The sequence below is a fragment of the Asterias rubens genome, chromosome 5 (assembly GCF_902459465.1).
Source record: "Asterias rubens chromosome 5, eAstRub1.3, whole genome shotgun sequence".
Taxonomy (NCBI): domain Eukaryota; kingdom Metazoa; phylum Echinodermata; class Asteroidea; order Forcipulatida; family Asteriidae; genus Asterias; species Asterias rubens.
The window spans coordinates 6,543,509-6,562,373 of NC_047066.1; the positions used below are offsets into that span (position 1 = coordinate 6,543,509).

The 18,865-nt window shown below is 39.3% G+C and overlaps 2 protein-coding genes across 2 annotated transcripts; both read right to left on the reverse strand.

Annotated features, from left to right (window-relative positions):
* Positions 1 to 374: 374 nt before the first annotated feature.
* Positions 375 to 5,045, reverse strand: LOC117291011 (C-factor-like). The gene is made up of 5 exons (XM_033772607.1): positions 4,850 to 5,045; positions 4,059 to 4,110; positions 3,453 to 3,640; positions 2,437 to 2,592; positions 375 to 1,033 (listed from the first exon to the last, which is right to left on the reverse strand). Exons 1-5 carry the CDS (start codon positions 4,973 to 4,975, stop codon positions 809 to 811), a joined length of 747 nt encoding a protein of 248 aa, XP_033628498.1. The 5' UTR covers positions 4,976 to 5,045; the 3' UTR covers positions 375 to 808.
* Positions 5,046 to 6,977: 1,932 nt separating this feature from the next.
* Positions 6,978 to 18,570, reverse strand: LOC117290932 (probable ATP-dependent RNA helicase DDX52). The gene is made up of 13 exons (XM_033772506.1): positions 18,481 to 18,570; positions 16,590 to 16,943; positions 16,174 to 16,359; positions 15,114 to 15,194; positions 14,477 to 14,651; positions 12,821 to 12,893; positions 12,350 to 12,553; positions 11,944 to 12,034; positions 10,892 to 11,014; positions 9,346 to 9,572; positions 8,550 to 8,621; positions 8,140 to 8,232; positions 6,978 to 7,694 (listed from the first exon to the last, which is right to left on the reverse strand). The coding sequence occupies exons 1-13, from the start codon at positions 18,568 to 18,570 to the stop codon at positions 7,391 to 7,393; spliced, it is 2,073 nt and encodes a 690-aa protein (XP_033628397.1). The 3' UTR covers positions 6,978 to 7,390.
* Positions 18,571 to 18,865: the final 295 nt, after the last annotated feature.

Sequence of the window (18,865 nt, forward strand, 5' to 3'; positions counted from 1 at the left end):
GAGGCGTAGCCGAGTTGAATGGAACATTCCAGCTTTCAACGAATGAACATATTCGCACCATTGCACGAATGAAAAACATTCATTATTTGTTTTATATAACATCCAAGTAGATCTTTGTCATTTTGATTGAAAGATACAACTTTCAAAACAAACAAAGCGTAGGCCTCCAATTTTTGACTGTAGAAGACGAATGCTAGTAATTTTACTAATATGCCTTGCTGCGTTACCGAAGACAACGCGCACGCAGTGATGTTTTTACTCAGCTTTTTCGTTCCATCCGAAAAGTACTATTGCACGCTGCCAGCGTGCAATGGTACTTTTCGGATGGAACGAAAAAGCACGGTGAGTGACTCAGCGTGCAATGGTACTGTTATTTGCTATCACGTGACGGACAATCCTCCAATCAAATGGCAAGGATCTGCTTGGGTGTTATATAAACAGACCTATGGTACAAGGACATCAGTAAACACAGGTGCATAACCGACTAATTATAAAAGAGTAGACACTGATACATTCGGCGTATATACAAGAAACATAAACGAATTAGCGAAGCTAAGTTTTGCCGGGTCATTATATGAAAAGTGTTGTGGGATGCGGAGGGCGAACTATAGGGGAAAACAATATTTTAGTCCGCGAAACCTGACTTATGAATTTAACAGGCTAGATTCCATTCTACAGTTAGTTCTTGGGAGTAAGAAGAATTAACATTCCTTCTTTAATTGTTTCGTGTACAGTTCACCACCCCCACCCTTTCTGGTTTTGTTTGCGTGTACTGTTAGCCTGTATTTATGACAACAGTCTGACGGCATTACCACGGCAATATCCTCCCTTCCCACGTGAGTGCTTGACCAGCGTTTATCTCCGTAAGATATCTCATGACGTTCAGCATCCCACTGATGCTCTCTTTGGGCGAGAGGATGGCAGTCTTGCCTCCCATGTCGGTCCGTACCCATCCTGTGTGCAGAGCTACTACGAGGATACCGGCAGGCGACAGGTCAAAGGTCATGCACTGGGTCAGCATGTGAAGTGCAGCCTATAATTAAAAGGACAAGAAAAGGAAACAGAAAAAAATAATTTTAAGAAGACGGAGTAGCCCTCTGTAGAAATCCCCTTAAAACGACATTAAAAGAAAAGAAGAAGCAAAATGTAAGAAGATGTAGTCTATGGACTGACCCTATAAACATTACAAAGCTATAAGCCCGACGGTCTCTTATACTTTTTAAGTCTTAAAAACGATTTCAGCCTTAGGGACCACAAGCATCACAAAATTGTGCTTACTGGAAAAGGGTTACCAAAAAAGTATCATGTTAGATGCACATAGTTTGCTTGCTTTTCCCTTGCTGTTTTGCCACCTATAGGGCCTATTTCAGATATAGATATAGGCCTACTATACTTCTGCTTCGATGTTCATCGGAGATGCGGCCATCGTGACTGCGACTCCCGGATAGGCATTGCAAGTCACAGCCGCAGGAACTTTCCAACCAAATCGGAGTAATTGCCTTTCAAGACGGATGGGGGCTGATATTCCCGGTGTCAAATGCAATTATGTCCGCCATGCAATATTGTCCGCTCACTTTTGCACATGCAATCGTGTCCGGCGTTATGCAAAAACCGTCCGGCAGACATATATTTGCGCGCGTAAGCGAGCGTGCATGCACTGAACCTACAAAATTATGCAGCATGAATATTCACGTATTTTATGATTGCAGCGAATACCCAACGGCCGAACATTTCCCATGTCATCCATGACATGCACTTTAAAATGGCGAACGTGTTCCGTTGACCAATGGCGTTTAATTTACTGCAAGGACGGTTTTGCATGGGGCGGACACAACTGCATATGCAAATGTGTCCGGGCGGACACAATTGCAGTATGCAGCAGCGTCCGGGCGGACACAATTGCATATGCAAAACCGTACGGCAGACATTATTGCATATGCAATAATGTCCTCCGGATAGTATTGCATAGAGGACATAATTGCATGCGATACCGGCCATTTAAACAAAATCAATTCATTTTACCACCGGCTCAATCCATTTCGTTTGAAAGCGACAGTCAAAATAAATAGACCGCAAAGACTCATTCAAATTCGTAAAACCCAGCAGTAAGTTTTTTGCTGAAATTTGTTTGGAAAACGTAGTTGTTTAGGCCTACAAGACCAGGGCCCAATTTCATAGAGCTGCTAAGCACAAAAATTTGCTAAACATGAAATTTGTTCCTTGATAAAAACAGGACTACCAACCAAATTTTCATGTGATTTTCAGGATAAGCTAACAACAGCTGAATACCAGTAACAAGCAATATGCAACACATGAAAATCTGGTTGGTAATCCTGTTTTTATGGAGGAAGAAATTTCATGCTAAGCAAATTTTTGTGCTTAGCAGCTCTATAAAATTGGGCCCAGAAGTTTGTTTAATTTATTGTCCGATCATACCTTGGTTGTTCTGTATGGGATATATTTACTGGATGTACATAGCTGCAATGAACCGAGTGCCGATGTGATATTAATGATGGCAGCTCGTTGGATGCTCAGATGGTGTGAGTTGATATCAGATTTTGCAGCTGCTCGTTTGAGGAGAGGAAGAAAGGCCTGGGGTGGAAGGGAGAAAGAATCATCAGTTGAAGTGAATAATTTCGTTTGTACAGCAGAGCAAAATGCTCACAAAACAGAACATTTTATAACTGTATAATTATTTAGATATCACGAGCAGTGACTATATAGTGGACCTCAGTTGACTAGAGTGCAGATTATTTGAGCAAGCGCCATGAGCGCATGTTGGCAGATACCGGCGCTATAAATAAGACTTCGGTTATTATTAAAAAATATGTATCATTTGCTACTCAAAAATTACCGTTGCTTGTTCCTAAATAAGCCATTTACGTGTTAGATTTGAGTATTTTCGTGTACCATGACGTGCTTGATCACAAGTTACAACTTTAATGCGAATTCATAAGACTAAAAAGACAGTTGCATGCTATTTCACATGATTCGGGGCATTAGCTTTTGCGTATTATAGTTTCCGTATTAAAATTTGAGCTAAATTGGTCATCGAAGTTGCGAGACTGATGAGAGAGAAAAAACACTCTTGTTGGACGAATTTGTGTGCTTTCAGATAGAAATAAAAAACTTCTAGCTAGAAGTCTTATTATTATTTTAGTGAGAAATTACATCTTTCTCAAAATCTATGTTAATATTTGTTTTGAGTAACTACCAAACATTATGTACCTTCCCATTAAGAGACGGCGAACACACACGTACACAATTTTAAATTATGGTGCCAAGGCTTTCTCATTATGGAGAATGCTATGCAAAAGTTTGCTCCGAACCAATTACAGCAACCGTCTCTATAGCATAAGGAATTCAAATGAAGCGGTCTAAACGTGTCATACTACATTAGTTTGTATTCAAATCTAACATCTTACTCAAAAAATTGCTTTCGGTTTCGTTACCTGTGTGACAGCCAGAGGTCCCATGACATTCACTTTATAGCTCTCCTCCATGTCTGCTAATGTAGTCGTCTCGGTGCCACCGAGGCGTAAAATGCCGGCATTGTTTATGAGAACTGCAAGTCCCTTCTCACCCACGGCTTTGTCGACCATCTCGACAGACTCTGTAAAGGTCGTCTCGTCAGAAACATCTTTTAGGACAGATAAAAAGTCATTCATCAGTAATTGGTTGATCAACTCGTTGTTAGAGTCGTGGGGACCAAAAAGGTGGCAAATCAACTATGTTTCTTACTTACACTTTTTTGTTGTCGTAAGTCTTTATTTGCATGATTTTGTTCTTTGAGATTTTGTTGTTACCAGGAAGACAGTTCCGTCAAAGGCATTTTGTTTTTTATTGTCGGAGCTAAGATCGAGCCTTCCTTTATACATTAACTTTTAGCCAATCACATTCACGTTTACACAAGCAGGGAGCGCACCTGTGTTATATATTTTGACCAATCAAGAGGCTGTAATACAACAAAGCATAAAACCGAGAGGTGGCGCTCTTTGCATAAAATAACGTGAACTTATTGAACTGACAAAAAATCATCCATTTTGTTTTCAATTTACCTAATTTGACGATCAGTAACGTTTGGTTATCCTTCGCCATTCGTTGCAATTCCTGTGGAAAGAGAGTGATACAAATGAAAATCACAATAGGCCTCTGCCAACGATTGAGAAAGAGGGTTGCCTATATACCCCAAATGTCACCATTAACACAATATTTTTCTTTGTGCAGAAGTAGGCCTGCCCCCTAAAATCTTCCCAGTCCCGAAACTCCCAGAACACAATGGATACACGAAATGAGAAGGGTGGGCTGTACACGTAGCCAAAAAACGAGAAAAAGATTATATTTCACGATTTACATGATGCACAAAGGTAAACGTGGCAGAAGGTTGGATGAACGCAGGGGGCGTTTATCGAGTTCGGTGCCATAGTAATGCTTGTCATGCACTGACTCAGCCCTACCCTTCCGGCTAGTGACATTCCCAATGGGTGTTTTGAAAGGTCGATGTACACGGTTGTACACACAGTGAAGGTTACTTCCAGTCATAGAAAGCAACTGAACCAAAATAGCTTTTGAAACCACGCTTTACCGTTCAATATCATTCAAACAAAGCAGTTGAACCAATGGACACAGATATGATTTAGTTTAAATACTCGTTAACAAAACATTTCCCCCGTAATCTGTGTTTTTCAAGAAACAAACTTCGCGCGAAATTGTAGCGTTTCAAACAAGAATTCAGCTGTCTTACAACTAGACCTCACATCGACGTATGCACAAAATGCAAACAATATTCTTTACCAAATTATGCAAACTTAACGATAACTATGTAATTCTTCTACTTTGTTATGCTTACCATAGCATCTTCAGGCGTCCTGCATCCGGCGAACACGTGTTTCGGCGGCTCCCGCAACCGGAGCAACTGCCTCACGAATTCCAGTCCAATCCCTCGATTTGCTCCGGTCACAAGCACAGAATGCATCGGGCTTTTAATATTAACCCCCAAACGCAAAGAAAGTCTAACAAACTTGTCGGCTCACCACTCAAGTACCTTTGAGTTGAACTTATCTTCGAGTTGAACTTGGACTGTCTATTAGGCCTTCGTCTTGAGTGTCATTTACGAGGAACGATGCGTTGTCACGGCGTCAGGATTCGTGTGTCGGCCCCGGCCGTGAACCAATTTGACATCAATTTCCGAACGCCTTCAAAGAAAGTTTTAACTTGATGTAGTAGTTTATGTCTTTTTATTTTCTGTTACTACTTTTCTCAAGTCAAGGCCGCCCAGTGATGACGCATAGCGATGTACTACGCCCTGACATTTTGACATAACCGATAAATAAACTCTTATCAAAAGGCATGATATGTTTAGTCCTTGGGGAAAAAAGGTAGGATTTCATGGAGTAGTCTCTGACTGACCTACATATACACATGATGAATTTTTCAAATTGTTCCAAGGCGGAAAACCGGTAATCAGACTACATTAGGGAGAATATCTTGCCTGTCTTCGGGTGAAAAAGAACTGACATTTTGACGTAAATGATGAATAAACTCTCAGTTTTTCTCTGCCTCATTAGATAGCTTTGTCTATTGGTTGTTCCTTTAAAAAAAAATTGTTTCTACTCTTTTCATGAGTTATGGAAATAAATGTAAGTTTGAATGAATGAATGAATGAATACAAGGAGGCATGATATAGTTAGTCTTGAAGAAAGCAGGAAGCAGTATTTCACTGAGTACAAAGGCTGAAGTGTTAATAGATTTTTCAGGCCATTTGATCACAGATTGCTCTAAGGCAGAACAAATCGGAATTATATCAGCAATAATACAATGCCCGTTACTCCGTACACACTTTGAGTGAAAAGGAAAACACAATACATGTAGAATGGGGAATTTCTTCACAGGCTTAATTCTTGGACCCTGACTTTTACAGTTACATATTTCACAAATAAAATAAGAATGAATTGATGGTATTTTGAAGGGAAAAAAATAACACAGTAATTGTTTTCTCCTGCATTGTAACATATGGGAGGTTCTGGGTTTAGAAAAAAGGGGAACTAAGGCCAGCAAGATATTTTGAGGAACTTCCACATATATGTACATCATACCTCATCCCTGAAACTACAGGTTCAGACCCAATGTAGAATATTTCGTTCTCCCTTTGGAGACTTTTAACACTCCGCGAGGAAGTTAAACAAGGAGGCCCTAGGGGAGGTTTAACCGAACTTAAATGAACTTAAATTTAATCTAAAGGCATTGTGATTTAGGGCATCTATGGTGTACTGTGGGAGTTTACTCCATGTTCTAATTTGTCCTGCTATACTTCATTTTGAGAAAACCTTGAAGTCATGAAAAATCCTGAGAAATCACACGCCTGTAATAAACAAACTAAAATGACTACAGTTTCAAATTTTTATTTTATTTTTTTAATTTCATGTGTAGATTAAAATTTAAATTTGGTTGTGTATGCAACAGTTATACTTTAACAACGTTAAGAGTGAGGCGAAGGTCTCAAATGTCCACCACTTTCTGGGCAATTGCCAGCAATCCTTTGAACCACAAGAATGCTCCGCTAAACCGCAGCATTGTGCCGAAGTCTACGAGCAATCCTGAATGAGTGAATCATTTGGAATACTCCAATGGATCATCCTGACAACACTTATCATTCCATTTAGAATATTCCTGTACCGACATCTGAGACACTCACTAAAGTTCATTTAAGAGCACAGATCATCTCCTGACGATGACTAGAGCAAGCTAGTCGAAACTTTGAGACCAATTCAGAACTGACTCCGTGGCAGTACAGTTAATTACGATCCTATAAGCTAAAGTAGTAGTCCAGTCTATTTTCTATACCATCCGCCCTGGTAATAGTTAAAAAGCAGGACAGTTCTTTTTCAGAACTGAGAAGTCTCCCGAACCTCCGATTATCTACTCCGCGGCAGTAGAATAAAGCAAGACAGTTCTCCAAGAACTCTACCTGGCAAGTAGATACACACATGGTGTTACCGCAAACCAAATATACATTGGTACCTCACCATGAAACGCCTCAAATCCTATATAGATAAAAACTTAACATGAAGGAAAGGTAGCTGTTAAACACCTCAATTGTCCAGACCCTCTGGACACGGCCCTGAACCCTGCCCCTGGACCACACCCCTGGACCCATCCTTGTACCACACCTAGACCTAGCCTCTGGACACACCTTCTTGAATTGTGCATGGTTTCTTAACGTATGCTTATGCAAAGGTAAACCCTACAATAAATGATTACCAATATTATTGTCCCTTTGCCAGATTAAAAACAAAATCCTCTATGAAAATTAAATTAAAACAAATTTAAACATATGTTGTCTCAGGATGAAAAACCCCAATACGTTTATATGACATTTCTGGTCTTAAATTTAGTTTTTGTTGCTACCCTTTTTCTTTTTTTTCTTTGGTGCACTGCTTTTGTCTACTGCATCCTTTACAGTTTCTTGCTTTGGCAAACTTTTACTATTTGAGCTCGGTTTTGATGCCTTCTTTCCCGACACTTGGGGTTTTGAGGCTTGTTTGACCTTTGACCCTTGGTTGACCTTAGTTTTGGGAACCGGTTTCTTGTCTTTAGATGGCTTCGATTTCTTTGGTTCTCGGTGGTTGACCTCTGAACTTTGACTCTTAGGGTCTTTCTGTTGGTTTCCCTTCAAGGACTTCTTGATGATTTCCCTGATGCAAAAAAAGAAAACAAGAATTTTGTCGATGAATTAAACGGTAATGGTGATGATATAAACGACTTATTCTAAAAACATTTGAAATAAAGTAACCTAGAGAAACAAAACTGTGCAAATGAAAAAGGCACCACCAAAACTGGCAAAATAAGCCAAAAACATTACAAAACAAACATAATACATAGCCTTTTAAAAATTCTAACAAGCAAAGGAATATAACACCTATGATGAACACTTAAGCAAGACAGTTCTTTAAAGAACAAAATATACCTGGCAAGTAGACACACACATTGGGTTACTGCAGGGCAAATATAATGAACACTTATATATAATATTATAATACTATCAATATTAAATACACAATGAGGGAGGTAAACAAAACAGAGCAGACAGCTAAAAGAAATATGATTAAGAAAATGATGTAAACGTTTCAAAAGTCTCACTTTTTCCTCTTGGCCTTGTTGAGCTCTTGTTTGGGTAGAGTCCGGATTGTTTCTCGTTTCACTGGCTTCTTGGCTAGCCTTTTCCGTTTGCTCCTGGAGATGTTAGAACACAATTTTATTAAATTAAATTTAAGTCAACATATACAAGATATTATAGAGAGTATACACAAATAAAAAGTGAGACATGGATGATAAAATAATAATAATAATAATAATATCGAAGTCTTATACAATGCACGTATCTAACAACAAGATACTCAAGGCGCTTAGTATATTCATTTATACAGAAAGAGAGATTATTGAAAGTTATGAATTCTTAGACCCAATTATGTAGCACCTTATAAGGGGTTTACAAGGTGCAATATCAATACATTACAGTAGAAAAACAAAAACAAGGTAATTTAACTTACTTGGTAAGTTTCTTCATTTGTAACATGTACTCGGGAACAGGACACCCAGCGTTGCGCATCACATTGGCAATACTGGAAACAGAAATATTTAAAAAGCAAACTTTAAAAATGCAAACTTTTCAAGACACTGTTTTCACCCTACACCTAAGCAAAAATGAGCAGGATACAAGTCACAGATTGTACATGTGAAGTGCTACTTGGCCGCTAACCTTATTCTAGTAAGCGTATTTTTGTGCCTAAGCAACTCTATGAAATTGGGCCTTGGGCCAGTATCACAAAGCAGTCAAATTCATTGCAAGACAAATTGTCAGTATTACCAAAGTGATTTGTATTGTGATATCACACTTACTTAGCAACTTTGATTGATTTGCAGTGAAGATCAGTCTCAGTTCTTTGTGAAATCGGCCCCTGGTCACTTTATGCTTTTATTTTAAAAACTTAAAGGCAGTGGACACAAAATAATTGTTAGCATAAAACTTACTTGGTAAAAAGCAATGGAGAGCTGTTGATAGTATAAAACATTGTAAGAAACAGCTCCCTCTGAAAGTAACCTAGTTTTCGAGAAAGAAGTAATTTTCCCCAAATTTGATTTTGAGACCTCAGAATTAGATTTTGAGGTCCTGAAATCATGCATCTGAAAGTACACAACTTCATGTGACAAGGGTGTTTTTTTCTTTCATTATTATCTTGCAACTTTCGACAACCAATTGAGCTCAATTGAGAAGACTGGTCTTTGACAATTACCAAAAGTGTCCAGTGTCTTTAAAAGGAACGAAAGAATTATATGACTCATTACCTTCTGAGATGTACAGAGTCATCTTCCGTAAAGAACGTGATCGCTTTTCCCGTCCTGCCAGCTCTCCCAGTCCTGCCGATCCGGTGGATGTAGCTAATAGCGGATGTAGGGAAGTCGTAATTGATGACCACGTTTACCCCCTTGAAGTCAATGCCACGGCCCATCAGCTCCGTGGCTATCAGCACCCAGATCTTGCCGGTACGGAAACATCTCACAATGTTGTCACGCTGAAGGAAAGTAATAAACACAGAAAATAAATATATGAACTTATTGAAGCATAAATATAAAGACTTCGGTTCATCAATTGTAGTATTTATTGTTTGTTTGAATTTTATTTGACAGGATGAGTAGGAAACAAGGAGAACTGTTCAGTTCTAAATGTGGGAGGAAACCCCCACACAGAAAAAACCCACGCAATGTTGTCACGCTGAAGCAAAGAAATAGACAGAAATAAAAACAAGAATTTATTGAAGCAAAATCTAAAACTTAAAGAGCATCATTGTCGTATTCATAATTTGTTTAAAGGATTTGGGTACCTTTTCAAAATGTCCATAGATTAACATTAAACTTACAGGGTTTGAAGATAATGATAGTGGAAAGCTTTCCTTCAAATATTACTTACCGAGGTGCTGTAGTTTTTGAGAAATGAGTAAAACAATGTCATGAAAATACGTTTGTAAATGATTAAAATAATTTTCCTCTCATGAGACGAAAATTATTTTCATGACATTGTTTTACTCATTTCCCCAAAACTACAGCACCTCAGCACGTAAACACCTCCTTATAAGTGAATGCTGTGCGAGTCGCGCGTATCGCGTGATGTCACACAACTGTCTCGGCTGTTGCTCTCGACCAATAGGAATGAAGAAACTGTCTAGTAAGCATAGGTGCAAACTCGCATGTCACGCCCATATTTCAACACTTTTTACTGCTCTTAAACAAAGGTTTATACACACCAACGTGACGGCCTCTCGACCAATAGGAATAGCGAAACTGTCTGAGGTATTTATGAATACACATTTAACAGCGTCAGCAACAATAACAGGATGCAGAGGAAACAAGAGGAAATGTTCAGAAGAAAGCTACACACAGAGAAAACCCAGTAATCAGGTAGGGACTGACAAACCAATTCACAATTAAGTCTCCGGGGGTCGATTTCACAAAGAGTTAGGACTCGTCTTATCTTGAGTTAGGTCGAGTAACTAGTCCTAACTTGGGATTAATCTTAAGGTCTGCATACTACATTGTACGATGCAGGGTTGGGACTCGTCCGAAGTCCTAAGATTAGTCTTAAGTTAGGAAGAGTTTTGTGAAATCGACGGCTAGTCTGAGGTGGGATTCGTACTGGGGTCCACAAAGGTGACAGTCAGTAAAAGAAACCACAGAGCCAACCTGATTACCTGCGTGTATAAATCTCTTTTGGGAGAAGTGTTGGTTCTGAGAAGAACCGCTGTGTTCTCCACTTTTCAAACAGTACATTCTGCTCGTTTTCAGGAGACAATTACAACCGAAGACTGACGGTGGAAACGTAAAAACAGTATCTGACCTGAGTTTGTGTCTTGTTGGAATGAATGACATCAACGTTGTATCCATCGTAGATGAGTTCATGAAATAGTTCTTGCGCTCGCTCCTTGGACTGGACAAAGATGAGAACGGGCGGCTGAAATCCCTGCAAAGATGGAGAGAAAAATAATAAAAACATGTTTTGGGGTTCCTGACTGTAATCCCTGCCAAGATGGAGAGAAAAATAATAAAAACATGTTAAGGGGTTTCCTGGCTGAATTCCCTGCAAAGATGGAGAGAAAAATAATAAAAATATGTGTTTGGGTTCCTATTCTAGACTCAAGCTCTGATGTTTCTGAATGGCAGAGTTTGGGTTTGAGTCATGGTTTGACACCTGTGTTCTTGGAGCAGGAAGAAACTTTACCATGATGCTTTGTCCTTCTGATGGGACATTAAGCCGTTGGTCCCGTGTGTTGTGTAATGAAGGTAAAAGAACCTAGTGCATTTATTTTAAATAAGGGGTTTGCCCTAGTGTGATTGGCTGCAAATTGCAGAAACAGCATTGAATTTGACCTTTTGACTGGCAAAACAAAATGTCCTCTTTGGAGGATACAGACATATGTGACCATCCACCACAAATGGGCTGTAAAGTCGCACTTGCACATTGCAGAGCCTATTAAATTGTTTGGGTTTTCAAGAAAACTTTGAGAAATCTGAATAAAAAAATATGTGGCTTTGAGAAATCATAACTTTGTCAAGAAATATCTGATTTAAATGTGGATGGTATCATTTTGAAGCTGATTACACACTCTCTCAAAAAATGCATTAATCCCATAACAGTGAAAGTGTCAACTTTACAGCCCATTGGTGGTGGATGATCACATATTTGTTTTCGATATCTGACGACGTCATGTCCCATATTTCGTTCTAAAAAAAAATCAACTAAAACAAAATTTTACACCATTTTTAGCGAGAGGTTAGGGACTTCTAATTGTTCCCCACATTCATGAGGACTCTATCTATTGAGAAATGAGAGCATTATTAAACTCAGTTTGACCTGAGAGACCCTCTTCATTAATATGAAAGATGTCTTACTTTTCTGAAGATGTCTCTGACTGCAAGCAGCTTGCCGTGTTCACCACCGACAAATATTAGTTCCTGTTGTATCAGCTCAGTCGCTGTATTCCTGAGGGTTAAAGGGAAAGCGTTTGGTAATCACTCTTAAAATTAATGGCAATAAAAACATTTGGTATGATTGTATAAAGCATTTTAAGAAACATTTCACTTGGAAGAAATGCAGGTATGTGTAAAAAAGATTCGAATCTGAGAAGCATTACAGGAAAATTAGTAAATGGCTTAAACAAGAGATCTGGAAAGGGCTTGTTTAAAAAGAAATGCAAACGCAAACTACAGTTTTAATTGGCCAAAAGAACTGGTGCACCCCCTAAAATGTTACCTTAGTTTAAGTGCATTTAAAACTTCCTACAATACTTGCACTTACCTCTGTCCCACAGTAACAGTAATTACGTTATCAAGATTTAATTTACACCACTGTTCCACTTCATGAGTGAATGTAGCACTGAGCATGGCCCGGCGTACGTGTGTAGAATCACAGGCTTGGTAGATGGTGGCTAGCTGCTCTCGGAAACCTGACTTCCCCTCTTCGAAGAGTTTGTCTGACTCATCTACGATCAGCCACTCCACACTGCCAGGGAAGAAGATTGAAGATCAACACTTAATAATAATAAGTGATTTGCTTGCAGATTTTATTTTCACAGAACCTCGAGAAAATTACTGAGCAAATAGTGTTTAATACACATCAGTGTAAGGGTAGAAACAAATTATATTCTTTGTCCCCGATGCAAAACTAACAAACTTTAGATGGTGGATGTGGTTGATAGAATGACAAACTGTATAACCCGAACAACAAAAATAAAGCAATAAATGAAACCAAAACAAACAGGTTACTCACTTGTTTAACTTGACACCGGGCGGCTCCTGATTTAGCATATACACAAGCCTGTTAGGTGTGGTCACCAGGATATCTGAAAGAAAACCAGATGAAGATTAAAATTGGTCAAAAAAGCTCCACCCACTTTCTCTCCCTTTGCTTTGTTTACCCCTTTTTTCTCTGCTTACTGACTCTCTCTCTCTCTCTATTCATGTATTTCTTTATCTTTATTGTTTTATGATCATATTTTTTGGATCTTAAATTTGGACCTTTTAATTATTTAGTTTTTGTCGTTAAAGTTTTCTTGTTGTAAAGTGCCTTGGAGCATTTTTAATGGATTTGGCGCTATATAAATGTTTTTATTATTTTTATTATTATTATTATTATTTCCACTTCACTGCTTATGTTACACTCAGTTACCTGTTCATTTTTGTTGTGTTTTCAGTTTGCCTTCGAGAAAGACTCCGCTAGGGTCGAAATGTCAGGCCATTAATTTGTTTTTGCATTTATACCATCGCTTCATTTGGTTGGTAATTTTTTTGCAATTAAATTGAATTTTATTTATTTCATCATAGTTTACAAGTAAAACGTTAAAAACGTTTCCCCTGTGTGCACTAAAAACATTCGAGTTTATTTACTGATCGGCCAGTAGCGCTTACCGCCGAATTCTGCGCTTACGATCGCGATTCGCCGAATTTCTGCGCCAGCTTTCTAAGCGCAGAATGCCTAGTAATGTGAAGTACGCAGACGCAGAAGCCCAAATTCGCCGCTAACCCGTGAAATACGCTTGCCGTAAGCACATAATTCCCTGCTTCCGTAAGCGCCGATTCTGTTTCTTACGGTAAGCAGAGCCACGAAATTGGGCCCTGGTGGCTAAATCATTGGAGTGTGGGTTTGAACTCCCGTCTAGTGTAGTTTAAATAAGGCACTTAACCATAACTGTTTCTCTTATCCCAGGTGTATTAATGGGAAACTGATAGGGCTGAGAAGGGTTTGTGTTGGATTAACCCCTTAGGGCTAATTTAAAGGAGCATGTTGCTATTGATCGGTCGAGTTCAGTTGGTCTTTGAAAAGCGTTTGTAACCGTTTGTTATAAAATGCAGATGGGTAGAAAGATGTTGTCAAAGTAGAAAACAATGATCCACACAAACATTCCTCTAAATTGCACCTTTTCCTTTTACCTCGTCGACTAACACGGTCGGCCATTTATGGGAGTCACATTTTTGACTCCCATAAATGGCCGACCGTGTTAGTTCGCACAGTAAAAGGAAAACCACGCAATATTGAAGCAAACTTGTGTGGATCATTGTATTCTACTTTTAAAACATCTTTCTAACCATATGCATATTATAAAAAACGGTTACAAACGCTTTTTATAGACCAACGCGTCCGATCCAAGGCGACGTGTTCCTTTAACCCAGGTGTATTAATGGGAACCTGAGAAGGTTTTGTGTTGGATTAACCCCCTTAGGGCTAATTCAAGCAGCTTGGAGTTGTATGCTTCCATATCACACAGTGAGGCAGGCCTATTATTATTCAATTTCACAATACAAGACAGTCAAACTTGTTCGATCCTGAGTTATACTGTCCCGATTCTAAGAACACTGGCCTCAGGCCAGCGGTCAAGTTTAAAAATTCAAGCCCTGGAAACGTATCTAGAACAAGCCAATGACATACCAAACTTCTGGGAAGACTGCGGACCAAACTTCTTGATTGCCTTTGCAGTGTTCTCAATCACGTGAATACGAAGCCCTCTTCCATCTGCTAACCTCTGGAACTCACGATACGTCTGATTGGCCAGCTCACGGGTCGGCGAAACGACCACTGCGCGGAAACCTTTCTTTCTTGGCTCCTAAAGATAAAAATAACAATTGAAAATGTGTTATTACAACAACAACAACAACAACAACAACAAAACACCCCAAAAACCGTTACAGGGTTGAACCCTCACCCAAGACCCCACACCAGGCCTGGATATACACGCGGACACCATGGCCTCTGTTGCCCCTGGTCTTGGCCTCAGTTCCCCTTCAAAAGTTTCACATAGACTTTAAGATTTCCCAATGGAAGTGCCCTTTCCAAAATAAAAATGGCCTTGCCCTCTCAAAGATGAAATTCTAGGCCTTCCAAACCGCTCCAACAAAGAAAGAACACATAATATTTTTACACTTTTGTTATGAAACTACAACTTTGTTCAGCTGTTTCATTTGTAACTCTTAAACTTATGAGAAAATTATGACACAAAATGAAACGTGTCCCATATGACCAAATATATGTAAACAAATGCTGTGCAATTTATCAAATTAAACTGTACCTTCAAGTGTGCCAGCACTGGGAGAATAAAAGCCGCTGTCTTCCCTGATCCTGTTGGCGCACAAGCTAAAAGTTCCCGTCTCTGTTGCACAACAAACAATATTTCAGGGAAGGGGTCAAACACTTGCATTGAACTTTGACAGGCAATGAAGACTTTGGACCACTAGGTGGCAGCAGACTTTTTTTATGTAGTTCTGATCAAGTGACACCTGTGATTCATGCAGCTAGCTAAAGACAGAATAATTGATTGCAGTCTTTGAGACCTTAGTAGTAGGGCTCTACAACCACCTTTTAAATGCAGTGGCCAATTTTGGTAATTACTCAAAATAATTGTTAGCATAAAAACTAACTTGGTAACAAGCAATGGAGAGCTAATGATAGTATAAAACATTGTGAGAAACGGCTCCCTCTGAAGTAACATAGTTTTTCGAGGAAGAAGTTATTTTCAAAGAATTTGATTTCGAGACCTCAGAGTTAGATTTTGAGGTTCTGAAATCAAGCATCTGAAAGCACAGAACTTCATGTGACAAGGGTGTTTTTTTCTTCCATTATTATCTCGCAACTTTGACGACAATTGAGTTCAAATTTTCACAGGTTTGTTTTTGTGTGCATATGTTGAGATACACTAAGTGAGAAGACTGGTCTTTGACAATTACCAAAGGTGTCTAGTGTCTTTTAGGAGTGTCAATTTATGCGTCAATGAATCAAACCCACCAAACTATGCATTTACCAATTCAATTTCAATTAAATTGAATTTTATTTATTTCATCATAGTTTACAAGTAAAAAGTTAAAAATGTTTCCCCTGTGTGCACTAAAAACATTCAAGTTTATTTACTGATCGACTAGCGCTTACCGCCATTGTAATGAAGTGTTTTGAGAGCATTGTGAAAGAACTTCTCCTGACTTCTCCTACCAGGCTGTTTTTCGGATGATTTCAAAAGGAAACTTGATAATTTTGAAAATTGTTGACCAAAACAATTGTTGGCAGTAAACAACTTTTGTTTACAAACCTACTCTCGAGTAAAACATGATGGAAGGGTTGTTCATTGTTGTACTTACATGCAGCATGACGGGTATTGCTTGCATCTGAATCTGTGTGGGAACAACGAAACCGGCTCGGTGTATATTCTCAATGATGTCCGAGTGGAGGTTGTATTCAGACTGCAGCTGACTAAACGTCCCCACTGGATCGGGAATGTCCGTTCCACGCACGTGGATCTTGTGGGTTCGTCTGAATGCGTTGATCTAAACAATATATGAGATTCAAGACAATATTTGTTAAGAATTGTAGACCGAATAAATCCTTGGTGATAGGAATCTGAACAAAATTGTAGGATTCGGGAAATGGCAAAGTTAAATGGCGAAATTAAAACTTAAAGACATGAGGACTGGCTATGGACCAGAAGCCAGGGTTAGCCACCTATTCTATATGGCTTTATGCATGTCATCCAAAAAGACAAAGGAAAGAAATGTACCTGATCTCTTCTAGCTTGCTCCTGTTTCTCAACCGTCTGTTTTGGATCATCGACCTTCCTGCTCGGCTGCAAGGAGGACATCAGTTGCATCTCCTCTCCATCATGCGAGACGTCTTCCTCTCTCTCTACCTTCTTACTCCTCTTCGTCTCTGATGAGGCAGAGACAGACCCCTGTTCTGCTTGGCGCTTCTTCCCTTTCTTCTTTGGGCGTTGATGTCTTTGTGAGGCATATTGTGTGGTATCTGATTGTTGTTGTGTACCCTGGTTTGATTTTGGACTATCTTTGGCACCAAATATATCAAGAGCTTTTGAAATCTGCTGCGTTGTAGCCCGTTTCGATACTGGTTTTATGATCTGTTGGTTGAATTATTGACACTTATTAGAGCGTAGAGTGTCATGGCCGAGTGGTTAAGAGCATCGAATATAAGTTCTGGTGCTGATTCATCGGAGTGTGGGTTCGAATCCCGATTGTGACACTTGTGTCCTTGAGCAAGATACTTTACTATAATTGCTTCTCTTCACCCAGGGGTATAAATGGGTACCTGCGAGGGTAGAGGTTGTTATTGTGTATGAAAAAGCCACAAGCGCCTTACAGGCAGCTCAGGGCTGTATACTCCCAAGGGAGCTGAGAAACATTACAGGGATGTTATTGGCCCCATGACCAGGGCACTAATGTAAAGAGTATTGATACGGTTATTGTGAAATGCGCTATATAAGAATTTGTTATATATTGTTATATTATTACAACAAGTCATGCATGTGGATTTTGACATCAGCTGGTACGTCAAAATCTGACAGCCCCATCAGACATTAATGTGGGGCTAACTTTAGCCTACCTTAGCTATATCTCTCTAAAGTTTTAATAAATCAGTTTCTCATAGTTGACTTCTACTCAGAGTCAGAATTAGTTGCGATAATGTAACTCTCCTTGCGGCCGTCGGGAGGAGGGTTACGATATCGCAACTAAATCAGAGTCAGAGAAAAAATATAAAGACACTTTTCTGGGATTTTCTTCATGGCACTGACGGAAGTGAAAAGGAGGGTTACGTTATCGCAAAGTAACTATGGAGGTATATAACAATAACATCTGCATCTGCATCTGTTACCTACCATGTTCTGTACAAACGCCTGGTGTGGCTATTCCGCACAGATAACAATAAAACAATAAATCGCACAAACTTTTTACACAGTGCCAGCCTACCTCCACTGCCAAATACCACTGGACGTAGCTGAAGCTCCGCCCCACTCAGGTTCGAATTTTCAACCTGGGTCTTTCGCTCGGAAATCTGGTAAGTTTTTGTGCCTTTTCTTCAAATTATTTCCTCAATGGTGTTTTGAGTGATATTGTAGGATTCATAAGACATTGAGGATCAAGTTCGTGTTTCTAGAATTTGTGTCATGATTTTCAAAAGTGGTAAAAATGGAGCAAATCTGCTGACTAGCTGTCAAAATTGTACGTTTTTAACCATTTCGCCCTGCACACATTGCGTTTGCTTCGTAACCCTCCGGCTACGCCGTCGGCAGGAGGGTTACGTTATCGCAACTACTACACACTAGCTTAGCTACATTTTCTTTACAATTTTATGGTTCTTGGGAAGGTTTTTAAAGGCTATTAAAGGGACATAAATTTAAATGAAATCCTAATGGTCCGATTCCCACCTCGTGACTACGGAGCCAGTATAGAATAGAAGGACATTGTTGACTCGTACCTAACATTTCTCACGGTGAAGAAATAAATACAAAATAGCTTCACGATCATTATTGCACCCACTGGCACTGCAACTGCAATCCCAATATTTTTTATAATAATATCCCAATTAAATTAATAAAAGGATTCCTAATAAAACACAAGATATGTTATGTTAACACTGAGACACATGACTTAATTCACCTCAAACTTTTCGGCATCCTTTCTAAAGCGTTGCAAATCGAATTTCAGACCAGCACCAAGTTTTCGCAAAAGGTCCATGGAGGTCGCCATCTTGAAATCATAGAGCACATGCGGTTGTTGAGCGCAATTTAATAATGCGAGCTTTTCCCGAAATTGCGCAAAATCGGTTTGTCTTCCCTTCAGCGCGCAATTTCAGCGACTTTTTTCCAATAGGGCGCAATTTGAACTGTGTAAAAGTTTGTTTACCTAGCTCTCAGAAAATAATTTACCTCTCAGAAATTTGCAATTCTTTGGATCTTTTCTTTGGACCGAAGTCACGTTCCTTCTGAATTTTTTCTTGCATGGTCCTTGTGACAGAATATTCTACCCCCACTATATAATGTTA